At 40.1% G+C, this 15,846-nt stretch overlaps 1 protein-coding gene across 1 annotated transcript; it reads right to left on the minus strand.

The window, feature by feature from the left end:
- Positions 1 to 499: 499 nt before the first annotated feature.
- On the minus strand, positions 500 to 15,176 carry LOC139718607 (uncharacterized). The gene is made up of 10 exons (XM_071630073.1): positions 13,976 to 15,176; positions 13,123 to 13,365; positions 12,465 to 12,593; positions 11,591 to 11,844; positions 7,842 to 7,936; positions 6,364 to 6,540; positions 4,116 to 4,436; positions 3,226 to 3,293; positions 2,307 to 2,613; positions 500 to 1,616 (listed from the first exon to the last, which is right to left on the minus strand). Exons 1-10 carry the CDS (start codon positions 15,174 to 15,176, stop codon positions 1,487 to 1,489), a joined length of 2,925 nt encoding a protein of 974 aa, XP_071486174.1. The 3' UTR covers positions 500 to 1,486.
- Between the last annotated feature and the right edge of the window lie 670 nt (positions 15,177 to 15,846).

The raw sequence follows: 15,846 nt of genomic DNA on the forward strand, positions 1-15,846 counted from the left end.
GTATTAAGTTGGAAGACTGCAACAATGGCACAGTATGACACAAGTGTGAAAATCAATGTTGTTGCGAAGGCATCACAGGGCATAGGTTTAATATCAGATTGTGCTTTCGTTCCAAAGGCAAAGTGCATCCTTGTACAAATAACTATTAAATGCTGCTTCAATCTAGTTCTACGGATAAAAAATACCATGATGCCATGAACCCAGTTTGGATGACTTCATCAAGCACTGTACCTATGGTGATTCTCATAATGTCTGGTAAGTTCACTTTCCTGAAGTCACATGTTTTCGTCACTTTGTTCAGTGCATCTTCCCTGTAAGGTTGCAACAGAATTTTAAGTCCATACTCATAGAGACCACAATGCCTGGCAACTGTACCATCATCCTCAAAGCCCATTATTACTATCATTGTCATTATTATTTACTAGGCCATACAGCTGTGATATAACTACATACAAATTTTACATGAATGGAATGTAAGGGAGTAGTACATGGGCCAGGACTCACAAAAGTAAAATTCTTTGCTAACTGTATCTTCTTTCTCAGTGGATTCAAAATCCACAAAATCAACTACATGTACATGTATATTTGAAAAATGACAATGCCTATACATAATCCTCACGCGAAAAGAAAATGCAGTGGATTGTTAATGACTTACACTATTGTATCTCCTACGCAGCTGGATTTCATTGCTCCTCTCTCTCTCTCACACACACACACACACACACACACACACACACACACACACACACACACACACACACAACTAATATCTAAAGTACATACTGACACAATTTAGTGTATTCTCGTTATAACAACGTCTTCAGGACCAGCGGTTTCCTTTCGTTATAACTGAACAGTATAGTGTATATACATTAAACATATCTGTACCTATTACACTAATTTTGGGACATGAATTTGGATTTTGTTGTAACAAGAATTCTGTTATCATGTTCGTTATAATGGGGATGCACTGTTACTGTTTCACTACCTTCGCTTGATTATCAAGTCATGTCTTCGTCTTAGTGTTACATATCTAGCATATTTTGTGGTGTTTTTAGTTTTGTGAATTTTGCTAGTCAACACATATTTATGAAATAAACAAATTAGGAAAAATATCACCTCCTATACCACAAATGTGTTATATATTGTCTCAAAAAGTTGAAAATCACGAGGTTTTCTTGGTAATACATTGTAATACTTATTTCTCACTGTGTCACAGCATATCTTGTTTGTGATTTCAACAACTCCCAAAATTGTCTTTCAAGTCACGATTAGTGATATACATTTTGTATCATAGTTCCAAATTGTATTGTGTATGTACTGCTACATCATTAAGTGGGTGTATGTCACTTGTGACATTAGTTTCCTACTACACAGTACACTTGTAAATGGCACAGTGTGCGCCTCATTTAGCTACATGTACACCTTAGGTTGATCTGCTCATCAATATCATGATCACATCACGGCACTTAACCTGGTCACAAGGTCACATTACGCTGCAGACTCGTGAAGACGGCTGCTTCTTCTTTTCTTTCGGCTGCAGTGAGGGTTGAATGGAATCGTTCAGTTGCTGCCGTTCGTCCTCCAGCTTCTTTATTTCATACAGCCCTTGTTCCCTGTACAGGTAGAAAGTGGGATACAATGGAAATCATTTTCTTTCTTTATTATTTTTTTCAACTATGTTTCTTTTTTTTCCTATTTCATTCATTGATTTACATTCTACTTGCATATATATAAATGTACAAAGTAAATGCCAGTACATAAAACATTGTATCTCATGTCAAAGAATATAATAATCAAATTGTGATCAATGCCATAGACCACATGTTGCACAGGAAGCTACAAACAAACACACACACACGTACATACAGCCTCCGATACCTCGATGTTGCCAAACAAATTTCATATCAAGTCATACATGTTCATATATCACTTCCTACATCTACACAGTGAAAAACTACTACTTAGTCAAACTTTACAATTAGATGGAGTTTGGATGGATTACTGACTGCTAATCAGGTAAGTTTAGTCTGAGCACCTGAAGGAAAATTTCCAAACATCATATTCTCATGCTAGGTGACTCCCGTAACAACAAAGTCTTTAGGGGCCGGCAGTTTTCTTTCATTATAATGAAATTCTGTCATAGCCTAACAAGAAGAGTATATAAAGATATGAAGATAATAATTTTGGGATCTGAATATTTAATTCACTGTGACAAAATTTTGGTATAACCGTGTTTGTTTTAACTGGAGCGCACTGCATGTTTCAAGGATTCAGCCACTTTGAAAATCAAGACTTTGACTCACAGTCTTCCTCTCGTCATGCGCTCCACTGTGGGATAGCTGGTTTCTTGCAGGCTCTCCAGCTCCTCCTCCGTCACCGAGGTGAAAGAGTCGTCGCTCACGTCGTCGTCGTCATAGGACGTCGACGGCCGGTCAGTGAAGCTCTCCTTCGCTTTCTCTGTCTTCTTCTTCTTCTTCTTCAGCAAAGAAGGGTGGCTCTCGAGGGGCGGTAAGGGGGGCGGGGGATCCCTGGTGGGCATGCTGGCGCCCATGGTGGAGCAGCGAAGGCTCTCGTAGAGAGGCTCCTCTTTATTGGAACGTTGGGTGGCTCCTGGTGGCAATCATAAATACAAAATATCAATGCTCCGGTTGAGTCATATCACAGACTCTTGTTATTATGTTGAACTATCACTGCTTTATTCTATCTTTTTTTTTTCTCTCGATATGGGGAGGGGGAAGACTTAGCCGTAAAAGCTGCATATGATACACAGTTTCAGGATAGGTGCAATGTCATCAGTCACAAAAACTATCATCAGAAGCGATCAATTTTACGTACATTATACATAAATGCAGCACAGATTCACCCCCTTGTGGTTTGCCCCAACTGACTTGTAAAAGAGTTTAGTAAACGGTATTACGGCAATGACACCTCATACACGAACGGAAGATCAAAAAAAGTCAAAAGCTATCTTCAACAGCCTTGTTATTGTACACATGCATAGCTCTAATAAGGACACTGATGATTCTTTTCCACATTTTATTTAAGGGGGAAAAATCCTTTTCAATTTTGAAGATGCCCTGATGACACTGATTGATTTAAAGTTTGGAATTATCACTGGTGCTAGTATTGTGACGGCACAAACATCAGCACTACCATTGAATCATGAGCTGTGTTGTATATTTTAGCCATAAATAGGTAATGCTGAGTATTAATAGCTCTTACCTTTGTTCACCTTGGCATAGAGCTGGTTCTCTTGTAAACTCCTTGGGTGCTCATAGGTATTATCAAATCTATAAAAGAAAAAGGAAAAAAGAATGATGGTTTTAGTTCTTGTAATATGTGATACCTAAACATTTTCCTGAAGAGGAGACTACCAAAATGTCTACCGGTATAATCATATCATTGCCATTGATAATCTGTTCATAATATATTTAAATGGCCAGGGAGATAGTGCATGCAAGAGGGTTAAATTCCAAAGGGGTAACTTTAATTTGGTATTCCTTTTAATTGCTTCTGATTTAAACAAATCAAGGCATGTAATTTCATGATCATTACTGAAGTCATATTTTGAAGAAGGAATTGGCTTGCAAAATTATTGCCACTTTTACTTAGCTGGCTCTGTATGATGTCACTTTGCAAGGAAAATCATGGAAATTAGTAGGTAGTTTGACAGAAAGAGAAAGAATTCAGATTTGGAAACACCATCACAAGCTTTGTGGAAGACATGACAATTCATGTATTAGTATATCAAGAACATTGAACATTTATTCATTGTGTATCACATGGACCAGAGTCTCTGAAAATCAGCCATATTTTGTAGGAGCACTCATGGTTGCATTATTGTTTCGTGTCACATTCCCTCAGGAACAAAACCCTTCAGGAGAATATTTAGAGATCAGAACAGAAATTTCAGTCTATTCTAAACACTCTACTTTTAAGAAGACAAAACACAAAGCAATGGTCATATGGTGAACAGCACATGTATTTGTTATGTATGAGATTGATGTCATGCAAATGTGCTTCTGTGCCATATGGTGAGGGCATCTGTTGATGATATACATATCTTTGCTCATAATGATTTGTGATCATCATTTTGAGAGTCAGTATCTCACCTGTCTGACTCCTTCGAATGAATCCCTTCATCCTCCTCATTGTCAGGGTCTTTCCTCTTGTCGCTCCTCTTCAGCGATGTGTACGGCTTCGTTCTCTCCATCGCCCCCGCTCCTTCCTCCTCCTCTCCCTCCTCGTCCGAGCTCAGGATGGAATCCTCCGAGTCCGACTTACCCCCGAGCAGGGCCTTGGCCCTCTGCCATATGTTCCTGTAGCCCGAGTCGCTGCTGGTGCTGCCCTCGCTCCGGTCATCCCCCGCTTCCTCCGGCTGATCATCCTCCTCACTCCCGGACGGAGTGACAGAACGTCTGGTCATATGATGACTGCATAAACACACAGAAGAGATGACAGTTTTAACAAAGACCAAAATCAGCATGTTGCTAACGTGTCTGTACTTTCCTCACATGATATCTATACATTCTTGAGTGACTGTAGTATCAGTAAAGACATAAAATCATGCTAAATTTTGCTAAGATTAAGTGGACAAAAGCAGACTATACAGTATAAGATGTAAATCCTTGCCTGATCTTGGTTAAAGCACAGTTCTTATTGATCAACAATTTCTACCATACAAACCCTGGTACCACTTAGATTCAGAGTCTGGATGATAAATCCTGCCTACATACATTAATGCCACAATTCAGGCTGCTGTAATTTCATGGTACATGTCTAACATGGGTAGACAAACATGCAAAAACATACAATCTCAATATGTGACCGGCGACAACGGTTTCAGGCAAAAGTCGGAAATTTTGAAAATGCATTTTTTCACTGAATTACATTGCCCAATTCCTAAGCTTTGCATTGATATAAAACACTTGTATTCTTCGGCACCATAAGTGGGCATAGAAAGAGAAATAAAATGCACTTTTTAAGATGTTAACCTGACAAAATTGCGAGAAAACAGGCTTTGAAGATTCACCTCTTTCTCAAAGACAATGTCGGAGCGGCGATGCGAGGGGAGAATCACCCATCCGTACGATGGTGCCAATCGATGTTAAGCTCCGCCTCTAGCAACCACATCGCCTTCTGATTGGCTCGCTGAGAGAGTCAAATTTCCTGGGCACCTTCCTCCGAGCTCAGCGTATGGAGCCGAAAAACAATGCGTTTCGCTCGGGTTTGTTTACAGTACGTCTTTCAAGATGGCGAATACGATAATTGCACGTACAGCTGTATGGTGTACATGTACGTGTGTATTTGGTGCACGCATTACGCAATGGCATCCACACACCATGACCGTGTGCATGTAACAGGAGCGGTAGCGAGTCCACACATTTACAAAGCGCGTTTTCATCGTGGTTGATTTGTCTATATCATTGGCGACCCTTTTGAAGGCAGAAAATTGCCAGTGCTGGCAAGGGTCACGCCTCCAGTTTTTTTTTTTTTTTTTTTTTGCTTTTACAAGAAATGCATATGTTGCTTTGTTCGGTGGTGCTAATTAAATCAAAACGAACAAACAAACAAACAAACACGACTCGTTAGTTTGGTGCGATCTTGACGAGTAGTATTTGAATATAATTAGTCGCAAGTGACCGCTCCTTTCCTCTCATCTCCCTTCCATTGAGTCAGTCTGCTGTCATAATTTTTACTACATGTACAAGTAGACAAATTTGAGAATATCTAGTTTTCTTTTCACACGGTTATGTCATGCTACATGATTTTTGTTTCAATTCCATTGCCGAACATTGCGGTAAAATAGTTTGGATAGAAAGCCAAACGAAGAGCACGCACTACAGAGCGAGCGTATAGAAACCACTAGAGCAAGAACAATAGAGCATGTAATCGTGCACGCGTGGACAAAGCATTCCTCAAATGCTGCAACTGGTGTCTCCGAAAGCCGAATTATGTAAATGTATGCGACGCACCAGCCAATCGCATGCGAGACCCTGCGCCGTAGCAACGCTTGGGATATTGGCGCGGCGTTCGAAAGAAGCTCGAATCTGACGAGTGCGATCTAACATAGGGTGCTTAAAATTCCATTTTCGATAGGAAAAACTTAGTCTTATGCTATGAAATTTAGTGTAGATGTAGAAAACATATCAAAGATTCGATTTCTGCAAAAAACCTAAATCGACAAAAATAATGGTCAAAATCTTTGTACCCCGCCTAGGAGGGAATTTGCTCTTGCGACTTTTGCCTGAAACCGTTGTCGCGGGTCACATATGAAATAATAAGTGCTTTTCAGGGCTGATAGAGAGTGCACTTGGAGTTTGAATCAAAGTCATTGATGTTGAGCAAAAATTAGCTTACGAATAATCCACTGACAGGTAGTGTTCATTCCTTCCTTTTTGCTTGTATGCCTGCTGGATCCCTGCAGCCACACTGCCACTGACCAGTGACAGGTCAGTCTCACTGTTGTACATCCCAACTCCTCTGGCCACGGGGGTGTGTCTTTGCCCTTGACGCTTGCCCTTTTTCCTCTTGGACCTGGGTCAAACATAGAGGGCAGTATTCACAAAGGTGTCATGACTATCTAATGTCAAAAAACATGGCAATCCTTTAATTGAGTAAAACTAAAGTCACTTACATGGTTGTACATACATTGTTCTAGTTCTGACAGACAACAGACATTTACAGTTGTAATTTTCAGCACTGCACAAGTCATACACTCTAAGACAAAAACATTTAACATAACATAGGGACTGTTCCTTCACTATGAAAATATTAATATCAAGATCTGCAGATATCTTGATGCATTTGCTCTGAAAAAAATTGGTCAATTGTGCTGTAAAATAAAGCCAATGAATCACAAAGCTACTAATAGGCATCTTGCATGAGACTAAAGATAATCTTCATTGCTGCACCTGATTGGGCTAGCTAATCAGCAACTAGGTTAAGTTTGCAAGGACGACTTTATGATAACGAAAAAGCTTGAACACATACAGAGTTAACCTGACACCAACAAGAGAATTTGGCAAGTTACAACATACTGTATAAGTTGTTATTTTTGCAAGGGTTTAATTTTTACAAATTTCGCGAATCACAGTTGGATCCCGCATTTAGCAACACACGAAAATGTCCTCATGTGCTAGGGTGATAGTGCATTTACTTTAGGGTCGGCGTCGATTTGCAAAAACAACATCTCGCGAAAACGTCTATGACCTCCTCATTCGCAAAAATATCTGTACGCAAAAATAATAGCATATTTTATACTGTAGTGTGTAGCACACCAAGGGAAGGGTGCTACATAAGCACTTGCCCGATTGCCCGGGGCAAGTGAAAAATCAAATTTGGGAAAGTATTTTTGAACGAGAACAAACGCTTGCCCAATTGGGCAAGCAAAAAGATTTAAAGCCACTTTTTTTTCCATTTATTCCCCCAACAAACCCACAAAGTCAACCATACAAGAGCCCAAAGACAATGGCTGTTTAGTGATGCTACACAGATTATATTTCATTTCAGCAACTTTCAAACACTTACATAAAGAAGCCCCAATGCAATACAATGGCAACACTTGATCGGACCAAGTTTGTTACTCCATTGTGAGAGTGGGAATCAATGTGTGCTATTTACTCAAATGAATTTGTTTTTATCAAGCCCTTGACTAACACAAGATTTTCTATATTATTTCTGTATATTGTGGACTTTCTTTTCAGGCATTTTAAATGAAAGTTCAGGCAAGTGTTTTGCAGTAAATTTAAAAATCTGCTTGCCTGATTGGGCAAGTGGTAAAATATGGAAGGGTGCTGTTAGGACCTCCAGCAAACCTCCGGTATCAATCAACTCACGCTGATCTCATTCTTGGAAGAGCTCTGGATGGGGGAGAGATGCTATTGGGTGTGGAGGTGACAGGAACTTTTCCCTTCAGTGGCTTGAAGACAGACTACATATGTAAAGAAAACAGAAAGATCAAGTTGGTCTAACACAAGTGTGGAAACACCAAATCTTTTGTGTAAATTAAAGTCAAAACTTGCGTTCCTCTGGACTTCCTGCACAAAAAAAAAAGAAGAAACAAATGCACATGGAGCCTAACTCTTAGGGAATAGGCGATGATATTGCTAAACACTTTTTAATTTCACTTTCCAACAACTTTCAGCTGAAATTTACAGAAAACAAAATACAAGAGATATGTACTGCATGCATGGGTAGAAAGGATTACGAGATGAAATCTGGATAGAAAAGTTGGATTCCTGTAATAGCGCTCGTGCATCCATCGAAACCTTCAGTCCCTATAAATATGTCTGTAGATGCTACAATGAGATGTCATAAGGGTGGCTGTTATGAATGAATGGCAAGTGCTTCTTATGAAGGCTATAATGTTACAAGAAGGATACTTTCTGTTCAATCACAGTTCAATTCCCATTTGTTGACAAGAGGAAAATGCTGTATGAACAGCAAACAATAAACAACTGGGTATGCATGGATCTAAAATAGCTACAAGTGTACTGTATTTTTTAAACTTATATACAGCTTGTAAGTAAAAGGATAAGACACAGAGCTTTCAACATGTATACAATAAGGCCCCAAAAAACAAAAATGTTGTATTGGCGTAACATGAGATTTTCAAATAGGGTCGGGCGGGCAGATTTTTTCATTTATTTTTTTTTGCTACCTGTATTTTAAGAGTAAAACTCATATTTAACAAAACCCCATTCGATAGAGAGGGTCTCCAACAGAATGACACTCTGGTCGGACAGCAGGACATCTTTGAACGGACCTGTTTTAACAGCCGTCACGACATTCCGGTAAGAATACGAACGAACAAATTCCTGGGCTAAATCATCCAGCGCCACAGACAAATCGATTCTCTGAATAATATTAAATAAAATCTTTGAACCAGACTTGCCGGTAGCAGACACGCTGTACTGCGCGGCCATTTTCCGACACCAGCTGTTGTTGTTGTTGTTGTTGTTGTTTTTGATAATTTGCAAACCTGTATCGCGCCCTCTCTCGGTAAAAAACAATGTATTTCCTTTTTTTTGTTGTTGAAAAGTTCAGGGTCGGTTTTTTTTTTAGGGTCAGGCTGGTTACGCCAATACAATTTTTTTTTTTTTTTTTTTGGGGGGGGGGGGGGGAGGGGGCCTAAGATCCATTTGTATGTAATTGGTGCACTTGTGCAATTTAGCGGATCAACCCTACCACAGCCAATGAATACGCTATGCAATCGGAAAGGAATTTTAGGACACAGGTTTTGAATTATTTAACATGTTTCAGTCTTCAAGATCAACTAACTACCAGGTAAACAAATCCATAAACGGCAGTGAAACACACTTCATTCAAACTGTGGACAGAAAGAAAAATAGGATTCTGTTAGAAAGAGGCAAACAGTTATCAAGTAACGGAAAAAACATGCTTTGATATGAAAGAATAGTGGACCAGATCAATCCATCACATACAGAATAAACACTCCACAAGATGCTGTGAAAAGAGAGAAAAATAGTACGCATGCAATTAATGAACAGGTGATTAAAGAAAAGTGGTTCTCCATAGTTCAGCTCAGGTGTGGAATCAAAATATTAATAGCTTGTCCAGTGGGAAAACAACAAAATTCAAGGACATGATGCAGAACTAATTCTGACATGTAGAGATTGTAAAAGCTATTCTCACTAGCCAGTGCAAACAGTTTTATGCATTGTTAGTATAAGTAAATTGATTAATGATGATTAATACATATGGGAAGGAAATAAATTATTGGAATCTCTCCAATGTGGTATGTCACAATCAAAAGCAAGAAATAAAGGCAATTCAAATAAATGCCTCATAACAGTTTTATCAGCACAAAAAATTACTTCTCAAAGAAAGGGTCTTTTAAATCAGCTGCACTGACAGAAATCTGATGGATTAGTAAATATATGAAGAGACAAATATCTTGGCTATTCAAATGTCTGTAAATCACCTCTATCATCTATTGGCTCCTCAAAAAAGTATTAATTCATGTCCATATGACATCTCAATTGCATAATGTTCTAATAACAAATTGCATTGTGAACTAAAAGATCAGAATTTTTATGTCATAAAATATAGTTACGAGGTATTTTGCCAGCCATATGTACTGTGTATTACAGAATTCATATCCTCACAACATTCTGGGCAAACCAATGACAAATAGAGCTGTCTGTAAAGAATGAGCTTTCAGAGAAAATAGACAAGGGACTGTACAAATCTTTGAAGCAATCATGTGACCACGAAAGCACTTTTATGGCTTTCCTCTGATGTCATGGATGGTTACCATTCAAATCTATAGCTGATGCCGTATTTCCCTAATTCTGGTAAATGTGGACTTTATATTTATTGTTTCTACAACTCTGCGAATTATCCATATATACATGTAATTTCCTTTTTTTGTAACTGATATGTGGACAAATTGCAAGAATTTACAACATACCGAGAGCTTCTTTTTTTTAAGTTAATGTGTGAGGTATTTCAGTAAAATATATGTTAGGATAATTGTAAGATGATGCTAGACAGTGAGATGGTTTGAACTTTGACCTCGGGCGGTGAAAGGATGGATCCATTGATGGTAGAGTCAGACAGGATTGATGGTCTTCCATCCTTTGTTTGGAACAAAAAAAAAAAAATGGGTCAAAACAACATAGAGCTAACTCACAAAACAAAAAATGCATAAAAACAATCAAAACAACAAACAAGACACATTCCAATACATAATCGTTGTGTATTTTGAAAAAAAAAAATAATGATAACGGTTATTCGCAGATGGCTAGTGTATACAGTTGGGATGTCTAGGTATATTGCAACTGATTGACAAATTGCCCTACATCGACGTAAATGCTTACATACTAATATTTACGTTGAGGTAGGGCAATTTGTCAATCAGTTGCAATGAAAACATCTCGACGGAAGAATTTCATAAATTTGAATGTCTGGGAATACATTAAAAAAAAAAAAAAAAAACTAAATCAAAAGCACACTATAACAAGTTGCTTTGCCAGCAAAGATATTAAAGATTCCTCAGAGTCGACCCAAACTCCAAATCTAACACAGCATCAGCGAAGGTACTCACAATAATGCAAACTGCTATGCTGTACTACTGTATATAAAAATGTGCTGATCACACTAAGCCTCCAACATTTCATGTGCTATCACATCACAAATCAAGGTCAACCACCAAATGAGCCTACAATGTCGTCTTTACACAGCATTGCAGCACATCAAAGCATCTAACAAGAGAAAAGCAAACAATTCATGCAAAACAGCGCAGTGCATACAAAAATCCCATCATGAAGTCAGAATGGCAAGTACAAAGTACATTGACAACAATGGCATTACACTAAACTGCCAATTACTACCCTCTTAGTCAAAAAATTAATGAATAAAAAAGACAAAGACAAACAAAAAGTAACAACATGGAGTAGTACGGAAATTTGTGTAGTACTACATTCTGCATAACTTCAGAGCTTTGATATGAAGCTAAGCATGTTTTTTCTTCACACTTACACAAAGTATTAGAGGAATGCAATTACACTGGCTTAAATATATGATGTCGTATCATTGCCACAAAACTAAAAAAGCATCTTACCGGGTCGTAGCCCACTAGGATCGGCTCACGCTTCCGGCGATCTGCAACCAAATCCAGCTGTGACATCTTCTGGCCCTCCAACGCCCTCGTCAACTTAATGACCACCCTCTCAGAGGCTGACCTGGTTCGACTGTGTGGGGGCGCCCTGATGGCCAGGGCCTCTCTGTAGTACATGGTGGCCATGTCTGGGTGGTTTCGGGCCACATTCACGTCCCCAAGGCCCTCTGATATCCGCCACAAAGCGTCCAGTGTGCCTGGTGTACATAGTTACAACAAAATTTTATGAAATTGTGTCAAATGATACAAACCGTTCAAAATTCTCAGATTACTGTCTACCAGACTTGTGTGTGCATACTCAACAAATCATCATGTGAAATCATAAGCAAAGAGTAAAGAACAGTCATTTGATGTGTCTCAATATATTATATAGTAGTCAAAGAATGGTTTTATCGGAGGATGGCGTTTCTGACTCAGGGGCAGGGGTCAATGTTTCCTCAACCTCTGCTTCGATGGGAAAATTTTTTGGGCAGAATTTTAGAAAGTTTGTGCTTTTTCTTTTGTTTTCTTTTGGGTTTTTTTTCCTGTTCATATTCTCTCTTTTTTTTTTCTTTTTTTTTTTTGGGGGGGGGGGGGGGGAATGGGTGACCCAAGAGAGTGGAGGGGCTGCATCCATGACACCAGGATAAGACAAAACATAAAATCACACATACTTTTGCAGTGTCTACAAGATTATCATTGCAAGTGATTGACAAACTGCCCTACATTAACATAATATTTATGTCTATGTAGGGAAATTTGTCAATCAATAAACTCGAGGCAAGAATTTTACCCAAGATTCTTATCATTTTTTTCTTGTTACTATAAGATTGAATACCTGCATCTGTGAAGGTCTGGTGTGCCACATGGAAGCTCCTCTCTGCATTGGGATAGTCACACAGCTGTCTGTAGGCTTCTCCAAGATAGAAGAAACACCAGCCCCGGTCAGCTTGGTTGCCTAGGACACCTGAGAGAAGAGGTGGGGGAGGGGGGAATAAAAGAGAGTTGCTCAAACTTTGTCATCAGATTGAGATTAAAATAGCAAAAAAAGCAGCTGTATAAATCTTTCTTTATTGGAATGACAGAGCATTTATCATCTACTAAAGGTATATATGTACACACTTAAATTCCTTACTGACTTTTAGCTGAATGTACAAGAAGAAGAAAAACAATAAACAGTACGGGAAGATGAAAAAGAAAAGGAGAGGAAGGAAGGAGGAAGGAAGGAAAAGAAACTACAGAGGGACCAGGCTCTCACCTGACATCTCCATGTCTTTTAGACATATGACATATATTTGAATACTCTTCAGTGGCAATGCCTTTTTGAGACTTGATGGAATGCAGCAAAAGGAGAAGATGGAGAAGTAGCAGTATGAGCAGAAGAACAAGAGGAGGAGAATATAAAGAAGATGAAGAGAAGGGGAAGAAGAAGAAGGAGGAGGAGGAGGAGGAGGAGAAGTAAAAGAAGAAGAGATCAAGAGAGATGAGGTTCCCACCATGCAGTGCAGCAGCCTGCTGGTAGACGTGGATGGCATTGATCAGGTCACAGGAATGGAGGTACATCCTGGCCAGGCTCTGTGCCACGGCAGCTTGGAGCTTGGTCTCCTCCCTGCCCTGGGTCGGGGCGCCACGGCAACGCTTCCAGGACTCCCGCAGCCAGCGCAGTCCTTCCTCATTATTGCCACGCTTCTTGCACAGCACTGCCATGTCGTGAAACAGCTTGGCCTCTTTGGTTCTCACTGAAAAATAATTAAACATTTAAAAACAATGAATTGACATAAACTTGACTGCACCTTTTAATGTCTGTTAATTTGCATTTCTTGGAAATCTTGTTCTGCTGATTTATGCACTACAGTGCACTCTCATCATAACAAACATGGTTATGATGGAATTTTGTTAGAGCAAAGTAAAACTTCAGGTCCCAAAATTATCACCTATGTACAGTATCTTTATGTACTTTATTTGTTTGGCTTTGACGTTATTTTGATATAATGAAGGAAAACTGCCGGTCGAGAGGACTTTGTTAAGATGGGAGTTGCCTGTATAACATAACAAAAACAAAAGTCCAATAAGCACCTAGGACAATGTGCAATTTAACAATCTGGGCCATGTTTCATGAAGAGTTATAATTGATTATATACTTGATTTCTATCATAAGTCTATGGCAACCTGTGTGGTAGGTCATAATCGATTACATCTTTCGATAAACAGGGCCCAGATTTAGTAGAGGAAGAGATTGTGTACGTAGAGGTGTATGTGCTTACATGTACTTTAAACTAAAGAAAAGTAAAAAAGTTTCTTAATCACTCCTATCAAATTCAAACTATGGAGTCATAACAAATCACTCACTTGATTCATGCATCTGTGCCAGTACCACCTTACTGGCCTTCTCACAGGCGACAAAAACTCGCTGGAAGCTGGCAGCATCTGCCAAAGCATTCAGCATCCTGGCCTCTTTCACCAGCATCCTAGCCCTCATCAGTCCGTTCCCTGCGCTGGCGTAGAGTTCCGCAGCCTTGCTGTAGTTGACCCGCGCCTCCTCAAGCTTGGACTGCTTGGTCAGGAGCTCGGCCAGCTGGTTGTGGGAGTCAGCCCTCCCGCGCTCATTGTCCCACTTCTCAAACTCCTCGACGGCCCAGTGGAAGCAGTTGATGGCGCTGTTCGTGTCTCCCTTGGCGTCGTACGCCAGTCCCAGGTTGTAGTAGATGTCTGCCAGGGCGTTGGAGTTTGTCCCGTTCGTCCTAACCAGATCCCTCTGCAGCTGCTCCTGCAAGATGCTCACCGCTCTCTCGGCTTTCCCAAGGATCACAAGCACTGCCCCGAGATTGCACGCACACGACTGAACCAAAAACTTGTCGTTCAGCTTGTTGGCCATGGACAGAGCTTGCTCGTATTTATCCACGGCACGACTGTACTTGTGGTTTGCGACGTCCGCATTGGCACTTTTCAGCATGCCATCAACCAGCTGCACACTTTCACTATTGCTCTCATCGGTACCACCAATGCTCTCTGTGTGTGCCCCCTCATTTTCGGCATCGGGTTCACTGTAGACTGTCGTGATTTCTGTCGTGTTCTCTGGCTCAACATCAGAATGCATACCCAGTCCCGCATCAACTTCTTCCGTTGCTTCAGGTGCTAATTTCTCACTACTGCTGCTAGCACAATCTGCTGGTTTTTCATCATCATCCTCTTCCTTATGACAATCTTCATTACTTTCTCCCAAACTAAGTTTTGCAGTTTCTGACTCCAGCTCACTGATTTCATCACCTGTTGCTTCATCGTCCGGGTTCTCAGTTTGGTAGCAGTTGATATTGTACATGTACTCGCTGTTGATGTCGATGTCCTCCACATGTGAGGTAACAATTTTGACTGGACTCTGTACATCCTCCTCCCGACAGTCTTCTGCTTCGGGGTCTCCTGGCTGGCTTTCCTCCACTTCATCCCCATTCCCCTTGTTTCCCATTTCCATGGTAGCATCCTCATCAGCAGGGTCTCCAAGATCGGCTGCGTCAAACACAAGCCCTCCTAAGTCGTTGGGTGGTGTCTCCATCTTTCCCTCTTCAAGATCAAAATCAGGCAGAATCTCGACTTAACATCCTGACATCCGAGAGAATCTATGGAACAGAAATAAAGAGATTGATTCACTGTCCTACTCCTAGCCCATCAAGTAATTAACTTGAAATTTGAATGGGCCTGCTAAGGTTTAAAGTGCTTTCCTGAGCAACTGAAAATACTTAAACACACTACTTTATTCCTTGTCTATCAAGTAACTTGAAGTTTGAATGGGCCTACAGGCTAGACCGATCTACTACGTTATAGACCCCCTAACGCGTTAACGTTAGAGATCTGTAACTTAGGTACCTACAACCTAGGTTTATAAATTTAAAGTGCTCTTTCCTGAATTGGTTCAATGCAGACAATGGCAACTAGATCTAGTCTACAGTTGTAGTAACTTGTATTGTACATTCGCTACCGTACTCTTGAATAGAGAGTTTCTAGCTTTTCTTTTTATTAATATTTCAAGCACATGACAACGCAATGCCAATTAAGCCAATGGGCTTGCCACTGGCACGTTTAATGTGTTTGGACAGCGAGTGTCACCAGTCAATGAATGAATGCTGCCTGGTCATCATGATCATTCATAATTCCTACTAACGCATAACACAGACGTTACAGGGTAATTCCGGAGTTCAGGGGCAGAACCTGACTAGGTTGAAGGC

The sequence above is a fragment of the Diadema antillarum genome, unplaced genomic scaffold, assembly GCF_040938485.1.
Source record: "Diadema antillarum isolate AM-2024a unplaced genomic scaffold, OU_Dant_1.0 scf00000097, whole genome shotgun sequence".
NCBI classification, from domain to species: domain Eukaryota; kingdom Metazoa; phylum Echinodermata; class Echinoidea; order Diadematoida; family Diadematidae; genus Diadema; species Diadema antillarum.